At 41.2% G+C, this 19,100-nt stretch overlaps 4 protein-coding genes and 1 pseudogene across 4 annotated transcripts in view; all 5 read left to right on the top strand.

The window, feature by feature from the left end:
- The first annotated feature begins 172 nt into the window (after nt 1-172).
- On the top strand, nt 173-2,682 carry LOC115252485 (protocadherin alpha-8-like; annotated as a pseudogene).
- Nucleotides 2,683-3,426: 744 nt separating this feature from the next.
- On the top strand, nt 3,427-6,355 carry LOC101073233 (protocadherin alpha-3-like). The gene is made up of 2 exons (XM_029847714.1): nt 3,427-5,982; nt 6,341-6,355. Exons 1-2 carry the CDS (start codon nt 3,622-3,624, stop codon nt 6,353-6,355), a joined length of 2,376 nt encoding a protein of 791 aa, XP_029703574.1. The 5' UTR covers nt 3,427-3,621.
- A 277-nt stretch (nt 6,356-6,632) lies between these two features.
- On the top strand, nt 6,633-9,129 carry LOC101073464 (protocadherin alpha-8-like). The gene has a single exon (XM_003970284.2). The coding sequence runs from the start codon at nt 6,757-6,759 to the stop codon at nt 9,127-9,129; it is 2,373 nt and encodes a 790-aa protein (XP_003970333.2). The 5' UTR covers nt 6,633-6,756.
- Nucleotides 9,130-9,986: 857 nt separating this feature from the next.
- LOC115252454 (protocadherin beta-15-like) lies at nt 9,987-14,405 on the top strand. The gene is made up of 3 exons (XM_029847713.1): nt 9,987-12,434; nt 13,295-13,783; nt 14,388-14,405. Exons 1-3 carry the CDS (start codon nt 10,074-10,076, stop codon nt 14,403-14,405), a joined length of 2,868 nt encoding a protein of 955 aa, XP_029703573.1. The 5' UTR covers nt 9,987-10,073.
- Nucleotides 14,406-15,884: 1,479 nt separating this feature from the next.
- The window catches only part of LOC105417355 (protocadherin alpha-3-like), a 43,951-nt gene continuing 40,735 nt past the window's right edge, over nt 15,885-19,100 (top strand). The window contains exon 1 of the mRNA XM_029847050.1: nt 15,885-18,529. Within this exon, the coding sequence (XP_029702910.1) occupies nt 16,172-18,529 (2,358 nt within the window). The 5' untranslated portion in view covers nt 15,885-16,171. The remainder of the gene's footprint in view (nt 18,530-19,100) is intronic.

The raw sequence follows: 19,100 nt of genomic DNA, 5'->3' as shown, positions 1-19,100 counted from the left end.
ATGCAGGCTATAATACTATTCAGTGATCAGTTTTATATTTGCTCATATATTCGTTCATGTAAATGAGACGTTCTCCGTTTTCTTTACCACTGGGTGTCACTCTTACACCGGCAACTTAGTCCACGGTGTCCCTCCCCTTAAAAACCTTTGTTTGCTGAACACACTCGAGTCTGTATTTGGTTCAGACAGAATCAGAGTGTAGTAGAATTTCGCTGTTTCAAATTATGCGTTAATTAGCGGGTTGGACGTTCATTTCTTTTGTGTTTTGCTCACCGTCATCCGTGTGTTGCTGGATAATGATGAAGATCGTCAGAGAAAACCATCGACGGGGGGTTCGTCGGATTTCTTTTTATTTGGCTCTAGTGCTGCTGTTCGGGGAGCAGGCTTCGGCTCAGATACGGTACTCTGTTCCAGAGGAGGTACGAGTGGGAACTGTGGTGGGAAATGTGGCAAAGGATCTCGGCCTTGATAGCGGTTCTTTGACTGATCGACGGTTCCGCGCTGTGTCTGGGAACGAGGAGGCTATTTTTGAGGTGAACCAGAATAACGGGGCTCTGTTCGTGCGCAAGCACATCGACAGGGAGCAGCTCTGTCAGGGCAGCGGCGCTTGTGTAATGGAGCTGAAAATCCTGGTGGAGAATCCTTTGGAGATACACTACATAAATGTGGAAATTACCGATGTGAACGATCATTCTCCTACATTTCCCGAGAAGGAACAAACGTTTGAAATCGCTGAGCACACATTACCAGGAAGGAGATTTCAGTTGCACACTGCTCGTGATCCTGATGCTGGAATTAATTCGATTCGAACCTACACGGTGACCGCAAACGAGCATTTTGAAATAAGTGTACGACAAAGTGATGCTGGAAAGATTCCATTTCTAGTGCTTAAGAAATTGCTAGATCGAGAACATAAAGATAAACACACGCTAATAGTTACAGCCGTAGACGGAGGAAAACCTCCGAGATCAGGGGCGTTAAATGTTACCTATTATTGTTCTTGATATTAATGATAACCGTCCGACATTTAATCAAGAGATGTATCAAATTTCTATGAAAGAAAATAGTAAAAATTGGCACCTCTATATTTAGCTCTGAATGCAACAGATCCCGATGAAGGAAGTAATGGAGAAATTGAATACAGCTTTGGAAAAACTGTGAAAAAATCAGTCTTTGACAGTTTTTGAACTGGACAAATTAACTGGAGATATTAAAATAAAGGGATTAGTGGACTATGAGCAAAATGACATGTATGAACTCGATATTGAGGCATCAGATAAAGGAGCACCACCATTATCGGGTGAGTGTAGAATTGTTATTAAGATTTTAGACGTCAACGACAATCCACCGGAAATAGAGGTGACGTCACTGTCCAATACTGTACCTGAAGGTTCAAAGCCTGGAACTGTTATTTCTCTGATTAGTGTGAAGGATAAAGACTCTGGAGTCAATGCAAAAATAATTTCCCAAATTTTGAATGATGTCCCATTTGAATTAAAGCCTTCATACAAAGAAAACACATACTCTGTTGTGAGCAGGGGACCCCTAAACAGAGAGGAGGTGTCAAGTTATGAAATATTGATTAAAGCCTTTGATTGTGGAGAACCTCCCCTGTCAGCTCTAAAAACACTGAACATTTATTTATCAGATGTTAATGACAACAGCCCACATTTTGAACAAAGTGCTTTATTTTTTTATCTGGAGGAAAATAATATTCCAGGAAAAACAATATTCTCCGTGAATGCAAAGGACATTGATATTAATGAAAATGCAGAGATTACCTATGACATTCTAAGAGACGTCAGTCATAATGACATACTTTCTTTTCTAAATATCAATTCAAAAACTGGACAAATTTCAGCTCTCAAAAGTTTTGACTTTGAAACTTTGAAAACGTTCCAGTTCCAAGTTGTTGCCTCAGATTCTGGAAGTCCGTCACTGAGCAGCAACGTGACAGTGAACGTGTTCATTCTGGATCAGAACGACAACGCTCCAGTCATCCTGTATCCAGTCAGCTCCAACGGTTCTGCTGAAGGTGTGGAGGAGATTCCCCGCAATGTGAACGCAGGACACTTGGTGACTAAAGTCAGAGCCTATGATGCTGATATAGGATATAACGGCTGGTTGTTGTTCTCACTGCAGCAAGTTAGTGACCACAGTCTCTTTGGTTTGGACCGCTACACAGGACAGATCAGAACACTGCGCTCATTCACAGAGACAGACGAGGCTGAGCATAAACTGGTCATACTGGTCAAAGACAATGGCAACGTTTCCCTGTCAGCAACAGCTACTGTGATGGTCAAACTGGTGGAGCCCAAAGAGGCTTTTGCTTCTTCTGACCTTCAAAGTTCTGCAAAGGACGATGAGGACAGTCACGTGACTTTTTATCTGATCATCACTTTGGGCTCCGTGTCAGTTCTCTTCATCATCAGCATCATCGTCCTGATTGCAATGCAGTGCTCCAAATCTCCAGACTACACTTCTAAATATCTGCCAGAGACTAATTATGATGGAACACTGTGCCACAGCATCCAGTACAGATCAGGAGACAAACGCTACATGTTAGTTGGACCCAGGATGAGTATAGGATCTACTATAGTACCAGGCAGCCACGCTAATACGCTGGTGCTCCCTGACAGGAGGAGAAACAATGAGGAGGTAAGAGATTTGTAGTTAAATGTTTTGCTGATTGCTCAGATGTGTACCATGTTGATGAATGTTATTTATGATGGAATAAGAGAGGAGATTGTTGGGTCTGAATTTCAGCCAGTTCTCAAGCTATAAAAGGAAACGTCAGTCCCTCTTTGTGCTGCTTACCTACAGATTTCTCTGACAGGAAAAAAAACATAAAAAACAACAAAAATGTTATAATAGAATGTATTATTCTCAAATAATTATTGAAAGCAGTATTATGAATTCCTAGTTTCTCACGGCTCCATACTTGATTCATTTATATCATGTTTGGCAAAAGCTGCTAAATATAAAGTCAAACTCTTTTGAATCATAACACTCAGTACACAGGTCGTAACAATGATTGCAGTTATCCTGTTTCTTATTGAAGAGTTTTCTTTTATTTGTTACTTTTGGTGCTGTTTTCTCTTTATAATAGATGAATCTAGATTTTTTAAAAGGGTAAACTGAGATCCATTTGCTTTCCATGGTGCTGAAATTCTTGGAATCCAATCAGAGAAAATCTCCCGTCTGGTCAGTCAACAATTCTTTTTTTTACTTCTCACTATCTTGTACTGCAGTGTCTACAATTCTAAAAACAGAGGTAAATAATTAATAATACACTTAGAACTGCCCATTATAGTCTGAAAATACTGAAATGACGGGTTGTTTTTACGAGTATAATAACGGGCATTTTTTAAATATAATTGTGTTCTTGGCAACTGTGGACCACGTGGTTTCTCCCCCTCTTGGTGTCACTGTTACATCAAAAGTGCCATAAACGGGAACCAGACCCTCCTCACTGAAGGCTTTGTTCGGTAGCTCACAGCTGAGGATGCACTTGATTTCATTCTGAGCCTCGGTGAGTCCGGGTCCTCTATTTCCTATATGCGACATTGAAAAGGTCGGAATTACACAATCAGATTGTTGCTGACACGGGCTCGTGTGTGGATGCGTTTAACAATCATGATGGGAAATAAAACACGTCGCTTTGGAGCCCGTTCCTGCTTTTTCCTTTTTCATTTTTCCGTTCTGCTGATTTTCGGGAAGGCTGTGGCTGAACTGCGGTATTCAATTCCAGAGGAGACGAGAGAAGGAACCGCTGTTGGAAATGTCGCTAAAGATCTTGGAATGGATAGAACATCGCTGGCTGATCGGGGATTGCGCGTTGTTTCTGGATCTAAGGAGGCTTTTTTCGACGTGGACGCGGACACTGGTGCGTTAAAGGTCCGTAAGAAAATCGACAGAGAGGAGACGTGTCCGGGCAGAAGTGCGTGTTTGATTGAGCTTAAGATTCTTGTTGAAAACCCTCTGGAAATACATTATGTTGTTGTAGAAATCACCGATATTAATGATCACTCACCTAGTTTTCCTGAAACTGAACAAAGATTTCAAATTGCAGAGCAAACATCATCGGGGACTCGATTCGAAATACATGCAGCCCGCGATCCGGACTCCGGCGTGAATTCCATCCGTACATATTTAATATCAGCAAATGATCATTTTGATATCGAGACGAGTCAAACCGATGAAGATAAAATCCCACTTTTGTTGCTAAAGAAACAATTAGATAGAGAGGAAAAACAGAAACACTCGTTAGTTGTGACAGCGGTTGATGGAGGTAAACCTCAAAGATCTGGAACATTAAATGTTTCCATTATTGTTCTTGATAATAATGATAATCGTCCTGTATTTATTAAGGATACATATCAAGTAGAAATTTTCGAAAATGCTCCCGTTGGCACAACTGTAACTAAAGTGAGTGCGATAGATCAAGATGAAGGAGCTAATGGAGAAATAGAGTACAGTCTCAGCAAAACATTAGTACGTAACGTTTATGACATATTTGAACTGGATAGATTAAATGGTAAAATTCGGCTTAAGGGGCTGTTGAATTATGAAGAATCAGAAACATATCGATTAGATATTGAGGCGACGGACAAAGGGACACCTCCACTAACGAGTCGTTGCAGAGTTACTGTAAAGGTAAAAGACGTTAATGACAATCCTCCAGAAATAGAAGTGACATCACTGTCAAACACTGTCCCTGAAGATTCAAAGCCTGGAACTGTTATTTCTCTGATCAGTGTGAGTGATAAAGACTCTGGCGTCAACGGAAAAATTATTTCCCGCATCACTTCAGACGTACCTTTTGAGCTGAAACCTTCCTATAAGGAGAACACTTATTCAATCGTCACAAAGGCATTTTTGGATCGGGAAATGACGTCACACTATGAAATAATAATACAGGCTGTTGACTGTGGTGAGCCGCCTTTGTCTACTGTTAGAAGTATTCAGGTTCAGGTATCGGATATAAATGACAACAGTCCCAGATTTATCCAGAATCCTTTACAGTTTTATCTGGTGGAAAATAATGTTGCTGGAGCTTCAATATTTTCTGTTAGTGCAACAGACAATGACGTGAGTGAGAACGCTGTGATCAGTTATAGTATCGCAAGGTTAAACGATGTGACGTCATTCTTGAACGTAAACTCAGAGAACGGACAAATTTCAGCTCTGAAAAGTTTTGACTTTGAAACTCTAAAAACGTTCCAGTTCCAAGTGGTTGCCTCAGATTCTGGAAGTCCGTCACTGAGCAGCAACGTGACAGTGAAGGTGTTCATTCTGGATCAGAACGACAACGCTCCAGTCATCCTGTATCCAGTCAGCTCCAACGGTTCTGCTGAAGGTGTGGAGGAGATTCCCCGCAATGTGAACGCAGGACACTTGGTGACTAAAGTCAGAGCCTATGATGCTGATATAGGATATAACGGCTGGTTGTTGTTCTCACTGCAGCAAGTTAGTGACCACAGTCTCTTTGGTTTGGACCGCTACACAGGACAGATCAGAACACTGCGCTCATTCACAGAGACAGACGAGGCTGAGCATAAACTGGTCATACTGGTCAAAGACAATGGCAACGTTTCCCTGTCAGCAACAGCTACTGTGATGGTCAAACTGGTGGAGCCCAAAGAGGCTTTTGCTGCTTCTGACCTTCAAAGTTCTGCAAAGGACGACGAGGACAGTCATGTGACTTTTTATCTGATGATCACTTTGGGCTCCGTTTCAGTTCTCTTCATCATCAGCATCATCGTCCTGATTGCAATGCAGTGCTCCAAATCTCCAGACTACACTTCTAAATATCTGCCAGAGACTAATTATGATGGAACACTGTGCCACAGCATCCAGTACAGATCAGGAGACAAACGCTACATGTTAGTTGGACCCAGGATGAGTATAGGATCTACTATAGTACCAGGCAGCCACGCTAATACCCTGGTGCTCCCTGACAGGAGGAGAAACAATGAGGAGGTAAGAGTCTGTGAACTTTTATTCATTCTTCTATTTACTAATGTCACCAGTGAAACACATAATTCTATTTTTTTAGTCAAGGTATTTAATAATGTGTGTATCATTTATTTCAGTAATTAGGGGGATCATTTCTAAATAGATCTGAATTCAATTTGTTTGTTAATATTTTAGCAAAAAGTTATATTTATTGTTTTTTAAAAAAAAAAATAGATGATAAATATCTGTTATTACATGTGATCACTGTTCGAACCAGGCAAGACTAATGTCTGTACTGAACAGTTGCTGCAGGTGTTGTGTTAACTTGTACAAGCACAGTTATTTGTTAGATCAGTCGGGCGCGGTTTCTCTCTCCCTGCAGCACTTTGAACCTTGAGCAGTCTGAGGCTGGAGTTCTGTCCCTGGTGCTGAAACACGTCTGGCTGGCATTCATAAAATAATCTCAGCTCATGAAAAGTTTTGTTTTTAGAAAACCAGTTTGATGCAGGCTATAATACTATTCAGTGATCAGTTTTATATTTGCTCATATATTCGTTCATGTAAATGAGACGTTCTCCGTTTTCTTTACCACTGGGTGTCACTCTTACACCGGCAACTTAGTCCACGGTGTCCCTCCCCTTAAAAACCTTTGTTTGCTGAACACACTCGAGTCTGTATTTGGTTCAGACAGAATCAGAGTGTAGTAGAATTTCGCTGTTTCAAATTATGCGTTAATTAGCGGGTTGGACGTTCATTTCTTTTGTGTTTTGCTCACCGTCATCCGTGTGTTGCTGGATAATGATGAAGATCGTCAGAGAAAACCATCGACGGGGGGTTCGTCGGATTTCTTTTTATTTGGCTCTAGTGCTGCTGTTCGGGGAGCAGGCTTCGGCTCAGATACGGTACTCTGTTCCAGAGGAGGTACGAGTGGGAACTGTGGTGGGAAATGTGGCAAAGGATCTCGGCCTTGATAGCGGTTCTTTGACTGATCGACGGTTCCGCGCTGTGTCTGGGAACGAGGAGGCTATTTTTGAGGTGAACCAGAATAACGGGGCTCTGTTCGTGCGCAAGCACATCGACAGGGAGCAGCTCTGTCAGGGCAGCGGCGCTTGTGTAATGGAGCTGAAAATCCTGGTGGAGAATCCTTTGGAGATACACTACATAAATGTGGAAATTACCGATGTGAACGATCATTCTCCTACATTTCCCGAGAAGGAACAAACGTTTGAAATCGCTGAGCACACATTACCAGGAAGGAGATTTCAGTTGCACACTGCTCGTGATCCTGATGCTGGAATTAATTCGATTCGAACCTACACGGTGACCGCAAACGAGCATTTTGAAATAAGTGTACGACAAAGTGATGCTGGAAAGATTCCATTTCTAGTGCTTAAGAAATTGCTAGATCGAGAACATAAAGATAAACACACGCTAATAGTTACAGCCGTAGACGGAGGAAAACCTCCGAGATCAGGGGCGTTAAATGTTACTATTATTGTTCTTGATATTAATGATAACCGTCCGACATTTACTCAAGAGATGTATCAAATTTCTATGAAAGAAAATATAAAAATTGGCACCTCTATATTTACTCTGAATGCAACAGATCCCGATGAAGGAATTAATGGAGAAATTGAATACAGCTTTGGAAAAACTGTGAAAAAATCAGTCTTTGACGTTTTTGAACTGGACAAATTAACTGGAGATATTAAAATAAAGGGATTAGTGGACTATGAGCAAAATGACATGTATGAACTCGATATTGAGGCATCAGATAAAGGAGCACCACCATTATCGGGTGAGTGTAGAATTGTTATTAAGATTTTAGACGTCAACGACAATCCACCGGAAATAGAGGTGACGTCACTGTCCAATACTGTACCTGAAGGTTCAAAGCCTGGAACTGTTATTTCTCTGATTAGTGTGAAGGATAAAGACTCTGGAGTCAATGCAAAAATAATTTCCCAAATTTTGAATGATGTCCCATTTGAATTAAAGCCTTCATACAAAGAAAACACATACTCTGTTGTGAGCAGGGGACCCCTAAACAGAGAGGAGGTGTCAAGTTATGAAATATTGATTAAAGCCTTTGATTGTGGAGAACCTCCCCTGTCAGCTCTAAAAACACTGAACATTTATTTATCAGATGTTAATGACAACAGCCCACATTTTGAACAAAGTGCTTTATTTTTTTATCTGGAGGAAAATAATATTCCAGGAAAAACAATATTCTCCGTGAATGCAAAGGACAATGATATTAATGAAAATGCAGAGATTACCTATGACATTCTGAGAGACGTCAGTCATAATGACATACTTTCTTTTCTAAATATCAATTCAAAAACTGGACAAATTTCAGCTCTCAAAAGTTTTGACTTTGAAACTTTGAAAACGTTCCAGTTCCAAGTTGTTGCCTCAGATTCTGGAAGTCCGTCACTGAGCAGCAACGTGACAGTGAACGTGTTCATTCTGGATCAGAACGACAACGCTCCAGTCATCCTGTATCCAGTCAGCTCCAACGGTTCTGCTGAAGGTGTGGAGGAGATTCCCCGCAATGTGAACGCAGGACACTTGGTGACTAAAGTCAGAGCCTATGATGCTGATATAGGATATAACGGCTGGTTGTTGTTCTCACTGCAGCAAGTTAGTGACCACAGTCTCTTTGGTTTGGACCGCTACACAGGACAGATCAGAACACTGCGCTCATTCACAGAGACAGACGAGGCTGAGCATAAACTGGTCATACTGGTCAAAGACAATGGCAACGTTTCCCTGTCAGCAACAGCTACTGTGATGGTCAAACTGGTGGAGCCCAAAGAGGCTTTTGCTGCTTCTGACCTTCAAAGTTCTGCAAAGGACGATGAGGACAGTCACGTGACTTTTTATCTGATCATCACTTTGGGCTCCGTGTCAGTTCTCTTCATCATCAGCATCATCGTCCTGATTGCAATGCAGTGCTCCAAATCTCCAGACTACACTTCTAAATATCTGCCAGAGACTAATTATGATGGGACACTGTGCCACAGCATCCAGTACAGATCAGGAGACAAACGCTACATGTTAGTTGGACCCAGGATGAGTATAGGATCTACTATAGTACCAGGCAGCCACGCTAATACGCTGGTGCTCCCTGACAGGAGGAGAAACAATGAGGAGGTAAGAGATTTGTAGTTAAATGTTTTTCTGATTGCTCAGACGTGTACCATGTTGATGAATGTTATTTATGATGGAATAAGAGAGGAGATTGTTGGGTCTGAATTTCAGCCAGTTCTCAAGCTATAAAAGGAAACGTCAGTCCATCTTTGTGCTGCTTACCTACAGATTTCTCTGACAGGAAAAAAAACATAAAAAACAACAAAAATGTTATAATAGAATGTATTATTCTCAAATAATTATTGAAAGCAGTATTATCAATTCCTAGTTTCTCACGGCTCCATACTTGATTCATTTATATCATGTTTGGCAAAAGCTGCTAAATATAAAGTCAAACTCTTTTGAATCATAACACTCAGTACACAGGTCGTAACAATGATTGCAGTTATCCTGTTTCTTATTGAAGAGTTTTCTTTTATTTGTTACTTTTGGTGCTGTTTTCTCTTTATAATAGATGAATATAGATTTTTTAAAAGGGTAAACTGAGATCCATTTGCTTTCCATGGTGCTGAAATTCTAAGAATCCAATCAGAGAAAATCTCTCTCTGGTCAGTCAATATTTCGTTTTTGTTCTCACTATCTTGTACTGCAGTGTCTACAATTCTAAAAACAGAGGTAAATAATTAATAATACACGTAAAACTGCCCGTTATAGCCTGACAACATTGAAATGACGGGTTGTTTTTACGAGTATAATAACGGGCATCTTTTTAGTGAATTGTGTTTTTGGCAACTGTGAACCACGTGGTTTCTCCCCCCTCTTGGTGTCACTGTTACATCAAAAGTGCCATAAACGAGAACCAGACCCTCCTCACTGAAGGCTTTGTTCGGTAGCTCACATCTGAGGATGCACTTGATTTCATTCTGAGCCTCGGTGAGTCCGGGTCCTCTATTTTCTCGATGCGATATTGAAAAGGTCGGAATTACACAATCAGATTGTTGCTGACACAGGCTCGTGTGTGGATGCGTTTGGGAATCACGATGGGAAATAAAACACGTCGCTTTGGAGCCCGTTCTTGCTTTTTCCTTTTTCATTTTTCCGTTCTGCTGATTTTCGGGAAGGCTGTGGCTGAACTGCGGTATTCAATTCCAGAGGAGACGAGAGAAGGAACCGCTGTTGGAAATGTCGCTAAAGATCTTGGAATGGATAGAACATCGCTGGCTGATCGGGGATTGCGCGTTGTTTCTGGATCTAAGGAGGCTTTTTTCGACGTGGACGCGGACACTGGTGCGTTAAAGGTCCGTAAGAAAATCGACAGAGAGGAGACGTGTCCGGGCAGAAGTGCGTGTTTGATTGAGCTTAAGATTCTTGTTGAAAACCCTCTGGAAATACATTATGTTGTTGTAGAAATCACCGATATTAATGATCACTCACCTATTTTTCCTGAAACTGAACAAAGATTTCAAATTGCAGAGCAAACATCATCGGGGACTCGATTCGAAATACATGCAGCCCGCGATCCGGACTCCGGCGTGAATTCCATCCGTACATATTTAATATCAGCAAATGATCATTTTGATATCGAGACGAGTCAAACCGATGAAGATAAAATCCCACTTTTGTTGCTAAAGAAACAATTAGATAGAGAGGAAAAACAGAAACACTCGTTATTTGTGACGGCGGTTGATGGAGGTAAACCTCAAAGATCAGGAACATTAAATGTTTCCATTATTGTTCTTGATAATAATGATAATCGTCCTGTATTTATCAAGGATACATATCAAGTAGAAATTTTCGAAAATGCTCCCGTTGGCACAACTGTAACTAAAGTGAGTGCGATAGATCCAGATGAAGGAGCTAATGGAGAAATAGAGTACAGTCTCAGCAAAACATTAGTACGTAACGTTTATGACATATTTGAACTGGATAGATTAAATGGTAAAATTCGGCTTAAGGGGCTGTTGAATTATGAAGAATCAGAAACATATCGATTAGATATTGAGGCGACGGACAAAGGGACACCTCCACTAACGAGTCGTTGCAGAGTTACTGTAAAGGTAAAAGACGTTAATGACAATCCTCCAGAAATAGAAGTGACATCACTGTCAAACACTGTCCCTGAAGATTCAAAGCCTGGAACTGTTATTTCTCTGATCAGTGTGAGTGATAAAGACTCTGGTGTCAACGGAAAAATTATTTCACGCATCACTTCAGACGTACCTTTTGAGCTGAAACCTTCCTATAAGGAGAACACTTACTCTATCGTCACAAAGGGATTTTTGGATCGGGAAATGACGTCACACTATGACATAATAATACAGGCTGTTGACTGTGGTGAGCCGCCTTTGTCTACTGTTAGAAGTATTCAGGTTCAGGTATCGGATATAAATGACAACAGTCCCAGATTTATCCAGAATCCTTTACAGTTTTATCTGGTGGAAAATAATGTTGCTGGAGCTTCAATATTTTCTGTTAGTGCAACAGACAATGACGTGAGTGAGAACGCTGTGATCAGTTATAGTATCGCAAGGTTAAACGATGTGACGTCATTCTTGAACGTAAACTCAGAGAACGGACAAATTTCAGCTCTGAAAAGTTTTGACTTTGAAACTCTAAAAACGTTCCAGTTCCAAGTGGTTGCCTCAGATTCTGGAAGTCCGTCACTGAGCAGCAACGTGACAGTGAAGGTGTTCATTCTGGATCAGAACGACAACGCTCCAGTCATCCTGTATCCAGTCAGCTCCAACGGTTCTGCTGAAGGTGTGGAGGAGATTCCCCGCAATGTGAACGCAGGACACTTGGTGACTAAAGTCAGAGCCTATGATGCTGATATAGGATATAACGGCTGGTTGTTGTTCTCACTGCAGCAAGTTAGTGACCACAGTCTCTTTGGTTTGGACCGCTACACAGGACAGATCAGAACACTGCGCTCATTCACAGAGACAGACGAGGCTGAGCATAAACTGGTCATACTGGTCAAAGACAATGGCAACGTTTCCCTGTCAGCAACAGCTACTGTGATGGTCAAACTGGTGGAGCCCAAAGAGGCTTTTGCTGCTTCTGACCTTCAAAGTTCTGCAAAAGACGACGAGGACAGTCACGTGACTTTTTATCTGATGATCACTTTGGGCTCCGTTTCAGTTCTCTTCATCATCAGCATCATCGTCCTGATTGCAATGCAGTGCTCCAAATCTCCAGACTACACTTCTAAATATCTGCCAGAGACTAATTATGATGGAACACTTTGCCACAGCATCCAGTACAGATCAGGAGACAAACGCTACATGTTAGTTGGACCCAGGATGAGTATAGGATCTACTATAGTACCAGGCAGCCACGCTAACACACTGGTGCTCCCTGACAGGAGGAGAAACAATGAGGAGGTAAGAGACTGTGAACTTTTATTCATTCTTCTATTTACTAATGTCACCAGTGAAACACATAATTCTATTTTTTTAGTCAAGGTATTTAATAATGTGTGTATCATTTATTTCAGTAATTAGGGGGATCATTTCTAAATAGATCTGAATTCAATTTGTTTGTTAATATTTTAGCAAAAAGTTATATTTATTGTTTTTAAAAAAAAAATAGATGATAAATATCTGTTATTACATGTGATCACTGTTCGAACCAGGCAAGACTAATGTCTGTACTGAACAGTTGCTGCAGGTGTTGTGTTAACTTGTACAAGCACAAATATTTCTTATGGTCAGTCGGGCGCGGTTTCTCTCTCCCTGCAGCACTTTGAACCTTGAGCAGTCTGAGGCTGGAGTTCTGTCCCTGGTGCTGAAACACGTCCGGCTGGCATTCATAAAATAATCTCAGCTCATGAAAAGTTTTGTTTTTAGAAAACCAGTTTGATGCAGGCTATAATAATATTCAGTGATCAGTTTTATATTTGCTCATATATTTGTTCAGATAAATGAGACGTTCTCCGTTTTCTTTACCACTGGGTGTCACTCTTACACCGGCAACTTAGTCCACGGTGTCCCTCCCCTTAAAAACCTTTGTTTGCTGAACACACTCGAGTCTGTATTTGGTTCAGACAGAATCAGAGTGTAGTAGAATTTCGCTGTTTCAAATTATGCGTTAATTAGCGGGTTGGACGTTCATTTCTTTTGTGTTTTGCTCACCGTCATCCGTGTGTTGCTGGATAATGATGAAGATCGTCAGAGAAAACCATCGACGGGGATTTCGTCGGATTTCTTTTTATTTGGCTCTAGTGCTGCTGTTCGGGGAGCAGGCTTCGGCTCAGATACGCTACTCTGTTCCAGAGGAGGTTCGAGTGGGAACTGTGGTGGGAAATGTGGCAAAGGATCTCGGCCTTGATAGCGGTTCTTTGACTGATCGACGGTTCCGCGCTGTGTCTGGAAACGAGGAGGCTATTTTTGAGGTGAACCAGAATAACGGGGCTCTGTTCGTGCGCAAGCACATCGACAGGGAGCAGCTCTGTCAGGGCAGCGGCGCTTGTGTAATGGAGCTGAAAATCCTGGTGGAGAATCCTTTGGAGATACACTACATAAATGTGGAAATTACCGATGTGAACGATCATTCTCCTACATTTCCTGAGAAGGAACAAACGTTTGCAATCGCTGAGCACACATTACCAGGAAGGAGATTTCAGTTGCACACTGCTCGTGATCCTGATGCTGGAATTAATTCGATTCGAACCTACACGGTGACCGCAAACGAGCATTTTGAAATCGACATCAGCCAAATTGAGGAGGAAAAGGTTCCATTTTTAGTTTTAAAGAAAACTTTAGATCGAGAACATAAAGACAAACACAAGCTAATAGTTACAGCTGTAGACGGAGGAAAACCTCCGAGATCAGGGGCGTTAAATGTAACGATTTTTGTTCTTGATATTAATGATAACCGTCCTATATTTAATCAAGAGATGTATCAAATTTCCATTAAAGAAAATATTAAAGCGGGAACTTCAGTATTTAGATTATTTGCATCTGACCCTGATGAAGGCAGTAATGGAGAAATTGAATACAAGTTAGGAAAAACACTGAGGCGAAAAATCTATGACATTTTTGAATTGGACACAATAACTGGAATAATTACTGTAAAAGGAACAGTGGATTATGAAGAAAATGAGATTTACAAACTGGATGTTGAAGCATCAGATAAAGGAACACCTCCTTTAACGGGTGAGTGCAGAGTCATTATTAAGATCATCGACGTTAATGACAATGCTCCAGAAATAGAAGTGACATCACTGTCAAACACTGTCCCTGAAGATTCAAAGCCTGGAACTGTTATTTCTCTGATCAGTGTGAGTGATAAAGACTCTGGTGTCAACGGAAAAATTATTTCACGCATCACTTCAGATGTACCTTTTGAGCTGAAACCTTCCTATAAGGAGAACACTTACTCTATCGTCACAAAGGGATTTTTGGATCGGGAAATGACGTCACACTATGACATAATAATACAGGCTGTTGACTGTGGTGAGCCGCCTTTGTCTACTGTTAGAAGTATTCAGGTTCAGGTATCGGATATAAATGACAACAGTCCCAGATTTATCCAGAATCCTTTACAGTTTTATCTGGTGGAAAATAATGTTGCTGGAGCTTCAATATTTTCTGTTAGTGCAACAGACAATGACGTGAGTGAGAACGCTGTGATCAGTTATAGTATCGCAAGGTTAAACGATGTGACGTCATTCTTGAACGTAAACTCAGAGAACGGACAAATTTCAGCTCTGAAAAGTTTTGACTTTGAGACCCTAAAAACATTCCAGTTCCAAGTTGTTGCCTCAGATTCTGGAAGTCCGTCACTGAGCAGCAACGTGACAGTGAAGGTGTTCATTCTGGATCAGAACGACAACGCTCCAGTCATCCTGTATCCAGTCAGCTCCAACGGTTCTGCTGAAGGTGTGGAGGAGATTCCCCGCAATGTGAACGCAGGACACTTGGTGACTAAAGTCAGAGCCTATGATGCTGATATAGGATATAACGGCTGGTTGTTGTTCTCACTGCAGCAAGTTAGTGACCACAGTCTCTTTGGTTTGGACCGCTACACAGGACAGATCAGAACACTGCGCTCATTCACAGAGACAGACGAGGCTGAGCATAAACTGGTCATACTGGTCAAAGACAATGGCAACGTTTCCCTGTCAGCAACAGCTACTGTGATGGTGAAACTGGTGGAGCCCAAAGAGGCTTTTGCTGCTTCTGACCTTCAAAGTTCTGCAAAGGACGATGAGGACAGTCACATGACTTTTTATCTGATCATCACTTTGGGCTCTGTGTCAGTTCTCTTCATCATCAGCATCATTGTCCTGATTACAATGCAGTGCTCCAAATCTCCAGACTACACTTCTAAATATCTGCCAGAGACTAATTATGATGGAACACTGTGCCACAGCATCCAGTACAGATCAGGAGACAAACGCTACATGTTAGTTGGACCCAGGATGAGTATAGGATCTACTATAGTACCAGGCAGCCACGCTAATACACTGGTGCTCCCTGACAGGAGGAGAAAGAATGAGGAGGTAAGAGCCATTCAAACATTGTTTTAATTCCTGTTTGCACAATCTTTATAATAGAATTACAGTACTGTCATAACTAAACGCATAATTATTTTAAATCAAGTATATCACATTTATAGTTTTGAATTACTTTTAACAAAAAAAAATAAAATAATAGTCATTGAAATAATACTTATTTGACTCTTACTACAAATAATGTAAGTAATAATACTCATCTTTTTGTCTGTTTTATTGTGAGAAACAATTCTTGTACTTTATACATCGCCTCCTTTTGTTGTCATATTTTCCTCGGCTAAATTACTTTAATGGCACCTTCATTTTGCTTGGCTGGTTCTGATATGCCTTTGTTCAGAGTTGTTCGTTTTTTTGAGTTGATCGCAAGGTGGCACTAAACGTCCAGAAATACGGGTTACTGGTTTACTCTTCACCAGCCTGAACGGCTGCCTCTGAACCATTTACCATGCAGACGAGCGTCTCCTGGATGTAATTTTATTTTAACCATCAGTTTTCCAAGTCATCCCTCGTAAGGCTTGTCTTTTTGCATCAGCTCATAAAAAATCGTAAACCTATTGTATATTAGTTGATAAATCGTGGATTTTTTGGCATTGGTATTGGACAATGGAACGGAGTGGACAGGACTCCTGGCGACGCGGATGGAAATGGATTGTTTTCATGATGGTTTTGTGTTTGATTCTTCCAAAAACGACCGGCCAGATCAAATATTCTGTAACAGAGGAGATCAAGGAAGGCACCGCTGTTGGAAATATAGCAAAAGATCTTGGAATAGATTCAAATGTTTTGAAATTAAGGGGATTCCGCATTGTTTCCAGCGTCAACGATCCCCTTTTCAAGGTAAATGAAAACGACGGCGTTTTATATATAAACCGTAACATTGACCGAGAACAAATATGCCAGCGGTCCGGAGCTTGCGTGATAAACCTTAAAACGGTGCTCGAGAACCCACTTGAAATCCATTATGTTGCAATCGAAGTGTTAGACGTGAACGACCACTCGCCATCCTTCCCGGAGAGCAGTAAAAGGCTGGAAATATCAGAGTCCACCTTATCGGGAACCAAATTCCAGCTACAAGCAGCACTGGATCCTGATAGTGGATTAAATTCCGTTCAGCAATATAAATTAAGTCAAAACAACCATTTTCGCCTTGAAGTCAAAGACCGCAGTAAAGACGGGAAAGTGCCGATTTTACTGCTGCAACGCCCATTGGACAGAGAGGCCGTCAGCAACCACAGACTGCTGCTGACGGCCCTGGATGGAGGCAAGCCACCGAAATCAGGGACCATGGAGATAATGATTGACGTCTTAGATGTGAATGATAACGCGCCCGTGTTTACAAAGGATGCATATTCCACAGAAATAAATGAAAATGTGCCGCCCGGAACGACAATAATACGAGTCAACGCCACAGACATGGACGACGGTTTAAACGGAGACGTTAGCTATTATTTTGGCAACGTGAACAGCAAAGTTCGTGAGCTTTTTGATGTTAACGCCGCCACAGGAGAAATAATTGTAAAAGGAAAATTAGATTATGAAGTGGACGATAGTTATGAGATAGATATCCAGGCATCTGACAGTGGTTCCGTGCCACTCAGAACAGATAAAAGTATAACTGTAAAAATCAAAGATGTTAATGACAATTCACCTATAATTGAAGTGACATCGCTGTCTAACAAAATTTCAGAGGACTCCAGACTTGGAACTACAGTAGCACTTATAAGCATTACTGATTTAGACTCTGGGATAAACGGAAATGTTATCAGCTTTGTTGCCGGCGATGTTCCCTTTACATTAATGCCGTCAGTGCAGGAAAACATGCACGCCATTGTTACAAAGTCACACCTGGACAGGGAAAACCAATCGATATATGACGTCACAATCACAGCAAAAGACAGGGGTGAACCAGCCCTAACAACTGAAAAGACAGTCAGAGTTGTAGTCTCTGATGTCAATGACAACAGTCCACAGTTTTTCCAAGGTCAGTACAACTTTTATGTCTGTGAGAATAATGAGCCAGGAGTGTCACTTTTTTCTGTAAATGCCCAAGATGGTGACGAGGGGGATAATGCGGTGATTTCCTATCAAATTGCGAGAGATTCAAGCACTGACATTAAAGCAACCACCTTTCTAAACATCAATCAAGATAATGGAGATATTTTAGCTTTGAAAAGTTTTGACTTTGAGACACTGAAAACATTCCAGTTCCAAGTTGTTGCCTCAGATTCTGGAAGTCCGTCACTGAACAGCAACGTGACAGTGAACGTGTTCATTCTGGATCAGAACGACAACGCTCCAGTCATCCTGTATCCAGTCAGCTCCAACGGTTCTGCTGAAGGTGTGGAGGAGATTCCCCGCAATGTGAACGCAGGACACTTGGTGACTAAAGTCAGAGCCTATGATGCTGATATAGGATATAACGGCTGGTTGTTGTTCTCACTGCAGCAAGTTAGTGACCACAGTCTCTTTGGTTTGGACCGCTACACAGGACAGATCAGAACACTGCGCTCATTCACAGAGACAGACGAGGCTGAGCATAAACTGGTCATACTGGTCAAAGACAATGGCAACGTTTCCCTGTCAGCAACAGCTACTGTGATGGTCAAACTGGTGGAGCCCAAAGAGGCTTTTGCTGCTTCTGACCTTCAGAGTTCTGCAAAGGATGATGAGGACAGTCACGTGACTTTTTATCTGATCATCACTTTGGGCTCCGTGTCAGTTCTCTTCATCATCAGCATCATCGTCCTGATTGCAATGCAGTGCTCCAAATCTCCAGACTACACTTCTAAATATCTGCCAGAGACTAATTATGATGGAACACTGTGCCACAGCATCCAGTACAGATCAGGAGACAAACGCTACATGTTAGTTGGACCCAGGATGAGTATAGGATCTACTATAGTACCAGGCAGCCACGCTAACACACTGGTGCTCCCCGACAGGAGGAGAAACAATGAGGAGGTAAGAGATTTGTAGTTAAATGTTGTGCTGATTGCTCAGATGTGTACCATGTTGATGAATGTTATTTATGATGGAATAAGAGAGGAGATTGTTGGGTCTGAATTTCAGCCAGTTCTCAAACTAGAAAATTGACCTTCAGTCCCTCTTTGTGCTGCTTACCTACATATTTTCCTGACAGGAAAAAACACATAAAAAACAAAAGAAAATGTCATTATAAAATGTATTATTCTCAAATAACTATTGAATGCAGTATTATCAATTCCTAGTTTCTTACGCCTCCATACTTGATTCATTTATATAATGTTTGGCAAATGCTGGGAAATATTTTTAAGTCAAACTCTTTTGAATCATAACACTCAGTACACAGGTCGTAACATTGATTACAGTTATCCTGTTTCTCATTGAAGAGTTTCTTTTATTTGTTAGTTTTGGTGCTGTTTTCTCCTTATAATAGATGAATATAGATTTTTTTTTTTACAATAGATGAATATAGATTTTTTAAAAGGGTAAACTGAGATTCATTTGCTTTCCATGGTGCTGAAATTCTTGGAATCCAATCAGAGAAAATCTC

This window comes from Takifugu rubripes, chromosome 14 (genome assembly GCF_901000725.2).
Source record: "Takifugu rubripes chromosome 14, fTakRub1.2, whole genome shotgun sequence".
NCBI lineage: Eukaryota > Metazoa > Chordata > Actinopteri > Tetraodontiformes > Tetraodontidae > Takifugu > Takifugu rubripes.
Note: the sequence above shows the minus strand (reverse complement) of the source record. Positions and strands in the feature narration are given on the sequence as shown.

Coding starts and splice junctions, on each gene's coding strand:
- LOC101073233 (XM_029847714.1), top strand. CDS start 3,622: ATGCGTTTAACAATCATGATGGGAAATAAAACACGTCGCTTTGGAGCC.
- LOC101073464 (XM_003970284.2), top strand. CDS start 6,757: ATGATGAAGATCGTCAGAGAAAACCATCGACGGGGGGTTCGTCGGATT.
- LOC115252454 (XM_029847713.1), top strand. CDS start 10,074: ATGCGTTTGGGAATCACGATGGGAAATAAAACACGTCGCTTTGGAGCC. Junction 12,435..13,294: donor GGAGGAGAAACAATGAGGAG/GTAAGAGACTGT, acceptor TTCGGGGAGCAG/GCTTCGGCTCAGATACGCTA.